The sequence below is a fragment of the Eurytemora carolleeae genome, unplaced genomic scaffold, assembly GCF_000591075.1.
Source record: "Eurytemora carolleeae unplaced genomic scaffold, Eaff_2.0 scaffold225, whole genome shotgun sequence".
Classification (NCBI taxonomy): Eukaryota; Metazoa; Arthropoda; class Copepoda; order Calanoida; family Temoridae; genus Eurytemora; species Eurytemora carolleeae.
In genome coordinates, this window is record NW_019396157.1 from 315,621 (window position 1) to 328,385 (window position 12,765).

A 12,765-nucleotide genomic window follows, 5' to 3' on the forward strand; every position below is an offset into this window, starting at 1 on the left:
GTTGTAAAGAACCCCTCTATGATCTACCTATTTTCTACTGGTTGTAAAGAACCCCTCAATAATCCATCTATTTCCTACTGGTTGTATAGAACCCCTCTATGATCTACCTATTTTCTACTGGTTGTAAAGAACCCCTCTTTGATCTACCTATTTTCTACTGGTTGTAAAGAACCCCTCTATGATCTACCTATTTTCTACTGGTTGTAAAGAACCCCTCTTTGATCTACTTATTTTCTACTGGTTGTAAAGAACCCCTCTATAATCCATCTATTTCCTACTAGTAATAAAGAACCCCTCTATAATCCATCCATTTCCTACTAGTTGTAAAGAACCCCTCTATAATCCATCTGTTTCCTACTAGTTGTAAAGATCCCCTGTATAATCCATCTATTTCCTACTGGTTATAAAAAAACCCTGTATAATCCATCTTTTTCCTACTAGCTGTTAAGAACCCCTCTATGATCTACCTTTTTCCTACTAGTTCTAAAGAACCCCTCTGTTACGCGAGCCATGCTGCGTAAGTAAAGTCTATGTTGCGCCCCTGTGAATTTCTGAGGTCACCCTGAATATCTGTACAAAAAAGTGTCGGAAAAACTAGTTTTAGATGCAGTATACGGCTCGTCTACGCATGCGTGGAATTCTCGCCTCGAAGCGGACAGAATTTATTCATATTATTTAGTTATAAACCGTTTAAGAGTATCGATAATGTAAACTGTGCTTATAATTATAGGATCACTGCAGTAATATTCTTTTAGATATACAAATACCTTATATTTTGTGTTTTTCATGGATTTGATGATTTAAAATGTATTGTTGGTTCCGATCCACAGTTTTTTAATGCTTGAATTAATTTATTTGTGTTGTATGGTTTATGAATTCAAAGCTTTTTCTGTGGTTTATCTAGTTTTATTTTTGCTAGATTGAAGTCTTGGTGAATAAAGAATCGGAACTCATCCTGTTTATCTTTTATTATGGAGAGCGATCGGAAGAGGAAGTCTTACAATCCAATCCTGAGAAATACCGCACGGTACTTATATAGCTTTCATCAGGTCTTTAGGAAAAACGCCTGGTCGCGTAACAAATCCAATAATATAATCCATCTATTTCTTACTAGTTGTAAAGAACCCCTGTATAATCCATCTATTTCCTACTGGTTGTAAAGAACCCCTGTATAATCCATCTATTTCCTACTAGCTGTAAAGAACCCCTCTATAATCCATCTATTTCCTACTAGTTTTAAAGAACCCCTCTATAATCCATCTATTTCCTACTGGTTGTAAAGAACTCCTGTATAATCCATCTATTTCCTACTAGTTGTAAAGAACCCCTCTATGATCTACCTATTTCTAGCTGTAAAGAACCCCTCTATGATCTACCTATTTCCTACTAGTTGTAAAGAACCCCTCTATGATCTAACAGCCTTTCCATACACATGATCATAGAAAATTCAATTTAGATAATTCACAACCAGCTTCCCCGCAGTAAAAGGATTGAACACTGAACAGTGAACATTAAAGTTTCTATTAAAGGGACTATTTGTTGCAAATTCAACAGAAAGTGTAATTTTCCAAATAGTAAAACCAGTTTTGCCTTCGTTTCGTTATAATTCAAACATGTTCGGCGTCTGTGGAAAACTTGTTTTTTAAATTTGTTTACGCAAAATTTCGGGGGAACATTTTTCAACATAAATTTTTCTAATTGAATGTTGAGTTTTGGACTCATTTCAGCGTTAAAGGAGCTAACTGTTTCGAAACCAAACATTTTAAAAATATTTCTTTAACATTAAAATGAATGGTTGAAAGTGAAACATCTCCTGGGAGTTCTCAGTAGAAACTTTGCTACCTGTCATACGCTAAAAGGAAAATGATCCAAAGAATTTCTGTCAAAAATTATTAAATGTGGAAAACTGGGAAAACCTTACATTTAACATTTATAACAATATCCAAGAAACGATATTTCAAATTTGAAAAAAGAGATAATTTTGTTTAAGGTTGGTTGCATTCTAGGAAAACACTGTGTAAGTGGTATAAAACATACATATATTAATACAATTAGTCCTGTCAGCCTATCTTTCTGTCTGTCGATATCCAAAACCTCAAAACGGCAGAACCAATCGGGCCCAAATTTTTTGTGGCAACTCACATAAACCCAGGAACGGTTTATGAATGGTTAAGAATGTAAATTTGTTCCTATAATCTGTGGATTTTTTAAAATTGAAAAGCAACATTTAAAGCTTTTGTTGTTGTCTGAAAGCCTAAGTACTTTAAATTTCGATTTCAAATTTTGTAAACAAAACCTTCAATTTGATCATTTCACAATTATAAAATTTGCCGTTTTATATTTTAAAATTTCACCATAAAACCAAAACAAATATTTCAAATGTTTATTTGAAATTCCATACTGTATTCAGATTCGAACCCCGTCTGAGCTATATCAAAACAAAATAGGTTTTAGCACAAAAACACATCAAAACTTGAAAAAGATGACATTTTGTTCAATGCTTTTCGAATCTGAATTCAGTTTGATGCCATTGCATTTTCAGTCCGAAATAAATTTTAGCTAAAAAAATTATGCAAATTACATTTAGAAAAATTCTATTTTTTACATCCCAGGGAAGAATCAAAGAACTGGAAAACTGCCTGAAAGAGTAGACCGTGAAGGGTTTTAGATTTGGAACAGTGTAGGTCGTCTCAGGAGAATCTAAAAAATTAGGCATTAATTTGTTGATTTACTTTGGGGTGAAATAGTGAGCGGTAGCGGTTGTGATCTACGACGCTGTTCAACCATTAAAACTGTACTTTTAGGCGAGTACTTTTCCTTTCAACCACTAGGTTTCACAATTTTAACAAATATATAAAATTGTAATCTCTGTTTGTCTGTTTGTTTGTTGTCCGATCATTATTCAGCATCCCCTTGACCCTTTTTTCCTCAATTTGAGATGAGTGAATTCGGGAGAGCCACGGGAATGTTCTTAGCTTAGTTTTGAGATTCTAAGTTGACTTCGGGGAAAATAGTTAAAATCGTAATGTACGTTAAAGCGCGGGTACACGGTGGGACCCTCCTGTGCAACGTTGGTTCCTAAGCTGGTATAAATATATAAATGGCCTGCAAGGGCGTATACAGGGGGGGGCATGGGGGATTATTTGGACTGTATGTGTGCCTTTTAAGTATCTTATACTTATGCCTGATATCCAAGAAGCCAAGTGTTATGAATTTACAGTTCGAATTTTGCCCCCCCCTTGGAGCTCCTAGGGGGGGGCAAAAAAATTTTTTGCGCTTCGCGCAAATCTTGCCCCCCCCCCTACATTTATTTCTGTATACGCCCTTGATGGCCTGATACAGAGCTGCAGTAAATATTATGAATCTATATAACGGGTTGTAATGTATATATATGGATACCAGTTTTCAGTTTATATCTATAAAACATATATTACAAGTATAAACTTGTGTGGCATGAAATTATATTAAACTCAGAAGGAGAGATGGCACATTGTAGTTTCAGTAGAAGTAAATATTTACATCTACTGTTTAGTGCCGATATAAGGATTCATCTCTAATTGGATGATGAGATAGATAGAAAGATAGATGTTAACGCCATCTATTTCTATTGGTTCAGAATAGACACCAAACACATGACTGAACCCTGATTGGATCAGGCGCTAATAGAATCGTCATAAAAAATGTTAATTTTTGGGTCAAGTGTTCAGTTCCTTTCTGATTTGATTTTACAAATGTGCATCTACATGGATCATATTTCAATATATTCCTATATTTTACTCCCACAGAAGTTTAGGCAGAGGAAACATAATGATATGTAATGGCTCAACATTGAATGGCTTTGATTTAAAAAAATGAGTATGTCCGACTGAGGCACAAACTCGAAATTCCTAATACTCATATCTTTGCAGCCTGCAAACTATAAATTCTGCAAAATCAGTGGAAAAACACAATCTGGTTGCATAAATATAGAGAGAAAAGAATTAGACTCAACTAATTAGTTCCTTTACAGGTCAGCAACAAGTTTACTCCATATACACTCTCATGTGAGCAAAGTTAATCCTAATTGTGTAGAAACTGTAGAAACAAGTGCTCCTGCTTTAAACAAACAAACTATACTTCGCTCTGCAGTGTTCTAACAGCCTAGCAACATAATGGTGCCTGGTAACAACATCACTTCTTCAAGGGAGACATACTTTATTTCAGAACATTCCAAGGAATTGATTTTTTCCCCACAAACTCAAATTTTCTAATCCCTGTATTTATCTTTGCAACTTGGTGGTGTAAACCTTAGAAATTTAAAACTTAATTATATTATTTCTAACTTATTTCTAATAGGATTTGTACAAAATATGTGTTATACTTCTACTGATTGTAGTATAGCTGGCCCAGTTAGTTTTTAATTTTTTCCTCTAGGATTTGTATATAACATATGTGTTCTACTTGTACTAATTGTAGTATAACTGGTCACAGTTAGTGTTTTCTCCCTCTAGTATTTGTATAAGATATGTTTTCTACCTGTACTAATTGTAGTATAACTGGCCCAGTTAGTGTTTTCTCCCTCTAGGATTTGTATAAGATATGTGTTCTACCTGTACTAATTGTAGTATAACTGGCCCAGTTAGTGTTTTCTCCCTCTAGGATTTGTATAAGGTATGTGCTGACCGGAGCATGATGCTGCTGAAGAGGAGGAGCCCAGGATAAATTAACTAAATACAAGACCAAGAACTGTAAGCGTAATTTCAAGTAACCGTCTATGCAAAGTTGACAATGCCCGATTTACGACTATATCCTTCAAACCTTAATCTCATCAAAAATGTGGAAGATAATTTAGTTTTTCTGACTCTGAAAGTGATTAATTCATTTTTTCTTGTAATGAAGAAAGGCATAGAGTCCATAAATGAAAATAAACAGTTTCCAAAATTTAAAAGATGTATATCTAATTAAAATATGCTCAGATAAAGCTATAAAAAGTTCTGTTGTAAATCGGATATTCCCATATTTGCATGTAGGGTCTCTTAAAGTCAAAGACGTCAATGGAAAATTCACAAGAGCATTGTGTGCTTTTTCAATCTGTAATCAGACACGTCATGATCATTTTGTTGATTGTTTTTGCTTTCAGACAAACAGTAATTTCTACAATATTTGTGACAATAAACTTTCAAGTTTCAGAAAAAAATCAAAGATTTCTCAATCATCCTTTGTAAGATTGAAAGAGTACCATGTTCAGCATATTAATGTTTGCTGGGTATTTTAAAAACAAAAAAAACTGAACACAATACCCAGCAAACAACCATACATGGAACACAATATCCAGCAACCAACAATACATGGAACACAATACCCAGCAACCAACAATACATGGAACACAATACCCCGCAGACAACAATACATGGAACACATTTCCCAGCAACCAGAACACAATACCCTGCAGACAACAATACATGGAACACATTTCCCAGCAACCAACAATACATGGAACACAATACCCCGCAGACAACAATACATGGAACACATTTCCCAGCAACCAACAATACATGGAACACAATACCCTGCAGACAACAATACATGGAACACATTTCCCAGCAACCAACAATACATGGAACACAATATCCAGCAACCAACAATACATGGAACACAATATCCAGCAACCAACAATACATGGAACACAATACCCAGCAACCAACGATACATGGAACACATTTCACAGAAAACAACAATACATCAAACACAATACCAAGCTAACAACAATACATGGAACACATTTCCCAGAAAACAACAATACATGGAATACAATACCCCGCAAACAACAATCATGATTTCACTATACCAATAAACAACAATACATGGAACACAATGCCCACCGGCACCAAACAACAATCCGTAAACAATTACAATGCAGCCTTTACAAAAAACACAATATATTAAATTAAATAAAGGTTGTAAACAATAACAAAGATTGAAAACAAGGAACCATATGCATAAACAGGAATGCCAGGCCTAAGCAATCTTATTTACAAACTATTGCTGTAAGAACATGTCGCTATCAACCGCAATTTCCGCTCATACAATGGAACCCATAAAACTGTAGACTAGGAAGACGACAGTGAGACTCAAGTTATGATTTCAAATAGTCCAATGAACGTGAAACAAAGGAATTGTAAAGTTTGAACAGATCAATTTTACCTAATAAGTTAATTGGCAAGTAACATGGTAACGCCATATATAATGATAACATCAAATACACTGAACGTTACTAAAATGTCGTCTTCCTATTCCACATTTGTATTGGTGCCCCTGTAGTTGATTTACCTGCTGTAGAGTTAAAGGACATTATCAATGGTTTCCCTGGGGTAGAGGCAACATCCTGAACAAGAAAAATACAAATGTAAACATTTTTTTAAAAGGAACTATAAGCCTAACTTCAATTGACCCTACATGCAAAGATGTCAATGCCCGATTTAAAACGATATTCATGAAAGCTTTGCCTGAATAAGAATGAATTAGATATCCATGTTTTGTTTCTTTAAAGGGATTATTAAGGTAAAATGAAATGAGTTTAGGCTAAAGCCTAAATATTTTATGAGTTAGTCGCGAGCAAAATTAGCTCTATCTGATGTCCCTGTCTCGAGAAATTTTTATTATACTGTGTCAAAGTTGTACAAAACTCATATATACGTAATCTAATCGACGCAGCCGTGTGACCAGATATCTGAATGCCCATTGGTTGAAATTCTGGTCACGTGATACAGAGAGAGCCACATGCCCAGATACTGCACTGCCATTAACGGAAATGTTGGTCACATGATACAAACGTAAAAATCAAATTTGCATGAAAAGAATTATATTGAAATTATACGAGAAGCATACCTAAAATCTTTAGGCAACTCTGGGTTATCCTTATTTTCAGATTTGTTCCGTATTTGCTGAATAAGAACTGTTTAAAACTTAATTGATTCACATATTATACCATATATACGTGTTTTGGTATAACTTTCACACAGTTTTATCTACATTTATAATCGATTTATGTGATTTAAAATGATCTATTTAGGTAATTCTGTAGTATGGAGTAAACAAGCTGTAACTACAGTACAAATCAGAATAAAACCGGTTTAAGCCATACATATTGTTTACAATATACAAACCCTAGCTTCACTGTCCATTTTTTAAACCCTATTCCTGCTGGGGGGGCGGGATCAATTTGACCCCTATGCAGTTTTTTAACTTANAAAAGTCCTCTAACAAGTGAAAATGCATGATTCACAATTCTAGGTTTTTCTTTTCCTCGGATTTATTTTCTTCAGGACTTTTTTTCCTGGAATCTTATTTCCTGAGACTTTATTGGCAGCCCCCATACTATTTTAGGAAAAAAAGTCCCAGGAATCCAAAACACAGGACTTTATTTCCAGTGACATTTTTTCCAAGGACCTGATAAAATTCGGACGTTTTTTCCAAAGTTTTTATTTCCGGTTTTTTTTTCCAGAAACTTTTTTCCCGGGACTTTCTTACATAGATTCTTTTAACTTTGAAAGAGGGCTCTCTCCCTATTTGCCCCTCCTCCCTTGCAAAAACTTTAGTTATGGCCTGTTTAAAGTTTTAGTTATAATTGTTCAGAATTACAAGCTGCAATATGATGTCGCAATACTTTAATTCCTGCTGCATGTAACTATAATACTGTCCGGCTAATCATAATCTTGGGATCTTAATACAAAAATCTAATTCAAATTTTGTGCACGTTTTCGACAATATGATCTGTGAAAAGCTTTCGATAAAAAATGTACTATTTTTGGCTTTCATATGAACAAGTAAATTCATTCTTGTTATGCACAATATATAGAGCATTGCAAACCCTGTGAATATAGTCTTGAGTTCACTCTAACCAAAGTGTAAAAGTAAAAGTAAAAGATGTAAAAGTAAAAATTACCTAAGTAACTAAAGTGTAAAAGTAAAAGTAAAAGATGTAAAAGTAAAAATTACCTAAGTAACTAAAGTGTAAAAGTAAAAGTAAAAGATGTAAAAGTAAAAATTACCTAAGTAACTAAAGTGTAAAAGTAAAAGTAAAAGATGTAAAAGTAAAAATTACCTAAGTAACTAAAGTGTAAAAGTAAAAGTAAAAGATGTAAAAGTAAAAATTACCTAAGTAACTAAAGTGTAAAAGTAAAAGTAAAAGATGTAAAAGTAAAAATTAACTAAGAGTACAACTAGAAAACTCAGGAAAGTTGTGCACTCATGTACAACGTCTAAAATATGTAGATATACATACCTGTACAGCAAGATTATACACTACTGTTGGTTTGGCTTCCTTGTTCAGTAAACAGAAATATTTCCCAGAATCCTGTGCACATAAGATTATAATTATAATATTTCCCAGAATCCTGTACACAGAAGAATATAATTATTATATTTCCCAAAATCCTGTACATAGAAGAATAGAATCATAATTAGTTGATAATTGTTATATGAAACTATTGTACTTTATCATTCATGATCCACTGTGATTTAAAGGTTTTTGGTAATTTCTTTTTAAACCCCAAAAGCTAACTACAAGTGCTGTATAGTGATAAATGTACAGAAAAGCATGAGTTTAAGTTAGAGCGGTAAATGCAAAGCCCAAAGGCGTTGCAACACTTCAAAGTAGACCCTGTCTTAAAAATTAATGTGACTTTTTATAAGCATCTATGTGGCTATCTACGTTGTCGAGTTTTTCACGCAAACTCTGGTCTTCTAACCCCAGTATCTTTGCAACCCGTCCCACTTTATTTCAAACCATGAATTCTGACAAATCAAATAGTCAAAGTTTGAAATATTAAAGGTTTACACCATTAGGTGGCATATTCAGATATTTAGCTATATACCATACTGCACTAAATAGTTAAAATATTACTGAAAACAATTTTGATATTTCTAGAATAACATATTAAATTAAATTTAAAACAGAAATGTAATAAACGTTTTTGTTTTGACCTATAGCTTTACAAAAAAAGATTTTATGTCTAGAAATAACTATTTATCAAGACCAAACAATTCAGAAAATTACAGTTGTGAAGCTAAATGATTTTGGTACACAACGCGTGTGTGTGGGTTTATATTTGCTGTCCTAAATCTTAATTCTCAAATTTTGAATCTCTCGTTTACCTGTGTAAAACTAGGATTGATCTCAAGGTTGTATCCTGAATCTCCAGGTACCAGATGAATACGGTCCGGATACACTAGGTTCTCAGGTCTAAAAAGATTAAAATTAATCTCCCGATTGCATATTGTATATCCAAGGTTTATCCTGCATATATCCCGGTTGTATCCTGTATATCCAGGTTGTGTCCTGTATATCTAAGTTGTATCCTGTATATCCCGGTTGTATCCTGTGTCACCAGGTTGTATCCTGTATATCTAGGTTGTATCCTGTATATCTAGGTGGTAACCTGTATATCCCGGTTGTATACAGTATAATACTGTACTGTACTGTACTGTACTGTACTGTACTGTACTGTACTGTACTGTACTGTACTGTACTGTACTGTACTGTACTGTACTGTACTATTACACTGTATTTATGTTGTATCTCCCTACCTGGATTTGACCAGCTCAGCAACAATAGTTTCCTTGGTTTCCGAAATAGAAAAGCATCCTCTGCATCTCCACTCCACCCTTGTAGACACGCCTCCTGGACAGGGAAGGACAACATGCCCGCCCCCAACCACCAGACGGTCCTCGACTAATACGCCCTCAAGGTCTAAAATAAAATGAATTTATGAGGAAGAAGAAATAGTTCAGATCAACCTCTTTTATGTAAACTCATTTAACCCTATATCCGCTGGGCTTCTTATCTATGGTGGGCTTCTTCAAATATTTTTGTTTGGGTAGTTTTTAACTTTTAACGACCAACTATTTTTTTTCAGGGAAACTGAATCCGGCGCATTTCCGCCATCAGGCCGAATCAGGTTCCACAACAAGCTTGTGCTAAACCACTTTTTAGAAAAATTATCAGATTTTATTTTAAACAAAGAGCCTCATTTGCAATCTTATAATAACCTAAGAAAAAAAGAAAGGCCCAAACTGTCAGCAACCCCAGAGATAATAATAAAAAACAAACAATATCCTACTATTTTCTTTTCTTTCTATTTACTGATAAACAAAAAATATGCATTTTTCATAGATAAAAAATAAAATAAAAGTTTATATTATAATGTATTTTCTATTTCCTGCTAATAAACAAAAATATGCATTTTTCATAAATTAAAATTAAAAATAAATATATTATAGCGTATTTTCTTTTTCTCTTACTCATAAACCTATAATATGCATTTTTGCATTTGTATTTCTAAAGATGTACCATCTTTTGTGTGGAACTGGTAAATAAATATTCAAATAATTGTAAATAAACCAAAGGAAAATATAAATATAAAATGGGGATAGATAGCTAGAAAGATAGATAGATAGATATTCAATCTTCTTATTGAAGAGAATATACTTTAGTCAAATCAACAACACACATCACACTCAGTAAACCTTAGATTACAGATTAAATAGAATAAAAGAAGACATAAATTATAAAAAGTGGAAAAAATACAAAAAATATTATTTATTTTCAGACCACCACACACTTTCCAATTTTGAGAAAACAAAAAAAATTGTTGAAGAATGAAAAATATGAAAAGTATGAAAAACATGAAAAATATGAAAATATGAAAAATATGAAAAATATGAAAAATATGAAAAATATGAAAAATATGAAAAATATGAAAAATATGAAAAATATGAAGCTGCCAACAAACAGAAATATCAGCAACAACACTACGGGGCGATATCAGTTCTCTGCAAGTATTTTATAAACAAACTTAATGCTTGTCTTGCAGTCTGTTGGTAACCAATTAACGTCAAAACGGCTGAACCGATCCGGCCCAAATTTTATGCGGGACTTCACAAGACCCGGCCCAGAGGGTTTTTGGAACAACAAAATCTGAGAAAAAATCATGGGTTTTTTTTGAAAATGCGCCAATTCGGAAAGAAAAATCCACCAAAATTTTTAAATGATTTAAAATGGCCTACTTTTAGAGCAGCAACAGTTAAAAGGAAAAATTATTTATAGAAATGCCTAGTGCTAAACAAATTATTCTAACAGAATTGTTAGTTTAGAATTATTCCTAAAAGNTCGCAATCTTGAAGATTCATCCCACTTCGGTTTCAGTAGAATTAAATTTTTCCATTTACTACTGGGTCTGATTTAAGAATTCATCTCTAATTGGATGATAAGATATATAGATAAATGTCACCGTCCTGCAAATTGCAATTTCTATTGGTTCAGAAAATACATCAAACACATTATTGAACCCTGATTGGATCAGGCGCTAATGGAATCGGCAATATCGGAAATATTCTAGTTCAATTCCCGTCGTTTTTTTTGTGCTCGTGGCATAGATACCAGTGCAAGATCTTGCATATTCCCATCGTGTTAAACATGAATCTAGATTTTAATTCTCGTAAATATCACGTGTAAGATATATTAGATAATTCTAGTTCAATTTCCGTCGTTTTCCACATGCTGTGCTCGTAGCAAAGATACTGCAGTGCATGATCTTAAATATTCCCATCGTGTTAAACATGAATAATGCATTGCTAGAATATATAGATTTTAATTCTCGTAAATATCACGTGTAAGATATATTATATAATTCTAGTTCCATTCCCGTCGTTTTTTCACATGTTGTGCTCGTAGCAAAGATACCATATGCAAGATCTTGCATATTCCCAACGTTTTAAACACAAGTAATTCATTGTCAGAATATCTAGATTTTAGTTCTCCTAAATATCACGCATGAAATATATTAGATATCACATGAAGAAATAGTATTTTTTATTTTTGATAGAGTTGCAAAATCGCAAAGCTTGGTGTCTCTGCTCATCTTTCAGAAATTAAAAGTATATTGTAGCAAACTAAAATATTTTAACTCAAGTAATTTTTTCTGATTAAAACAAGCAAGAGCAAAGTAAAGAAAAGTTTCACATATTGGATTTTTTATTTTTTTTTCTCAGCAACCCCTTTTTGAATTATCCATCTTTTAGATCCAAGAAGGATCGAGGGACTTGCAAGTATTTATGAATTACGCCAACACAGCTGAACATTCTGTTGACTATAAATCTCAATATATGAATATTGACCATTTGATTTAATGTAAACGATATAAACTAAATTGTTTAGTTTCTAAACATTTTTTAATGTTTATAAACTTACACTTATTTTCTATAAAATATTTGTATTCCAGGAATCCACTATTTATGTCACCCCCCCCCCTTTCCCGGAATTTAAAAAATGTATTTTAAGTGGATAGGAAGAAATTAATTTTCGCATGTAAAAATCTTGTGTAAATCTTGTGAAATAAACTCGTCTAAAAACTAGGTCCTAGATCAAATCTTCCACATTCACCTTGTCAAAATGTGAATTTTCACGAGATATTCACGGGTCACTTGTCTTGTGTTCTTCACGAGTTTTGGTTATTGGGAAATTAGATATTCATAAATATATGGAGGATTAAATTTAAACCTGATACAGAGAAATAAACCAATTTTCTTATATATTTTTTATGGCAAAGAAAAATTAAGAATATTTTTGATCGATTGGCACATACCATCCCTGCCTACCCCCACCCCCTACCCCGTGCATATAGTAAAAGTATTAGTTTCTAAAAGTTTTAAATCGGGTTAGTGAGATGGGCAATAGCTGGATCTCAGGGATTAACAATGAAGTTAGTTCAATTTTCAAACAAAAAG

The 12,765-nt window shown here is 33.2% G+C and overlaps 1 protein-coding gene across 1 annotated transcript in view; it reads right to left on the minus strand.

Annotated features, from left to right (window-relative positions):
* Positions 1-12,765, minus strand: part of LOC111696695 (neural cell adhesion molecule L1) — a 59,267-nt gene that overhangs the window by 30,004 nt on the left and 16,498 nt on the right. The window contains exons 3-8 of the mRNA XM_023466395.1: positions 9,568-9,730; positions 9,136-9,223; positions 8,264-8,335; positions 6,310-6,364; positions 4,590-4,706; positions 2,640-2,700 (exon numbers count right to left, since the gene is read on the minus strand). Coding sequence (XP_023322163.1) covers positions 2,640-2,700; positions 4,590-4,706; positions 6,310-6,364; positions 8,264-8,335; positions 9,136-9,223; positions 9,568-9,730 — 556 coding nt within the window. The remainder of the gene's footprint in view (positions 1-2,639; positions 2,701-4,589; positions 4,707-6,309; positions 6,365-8,263; positions 8,336-9,135; positions 9,224-9,567; positions 9,731-12,765) is intronic.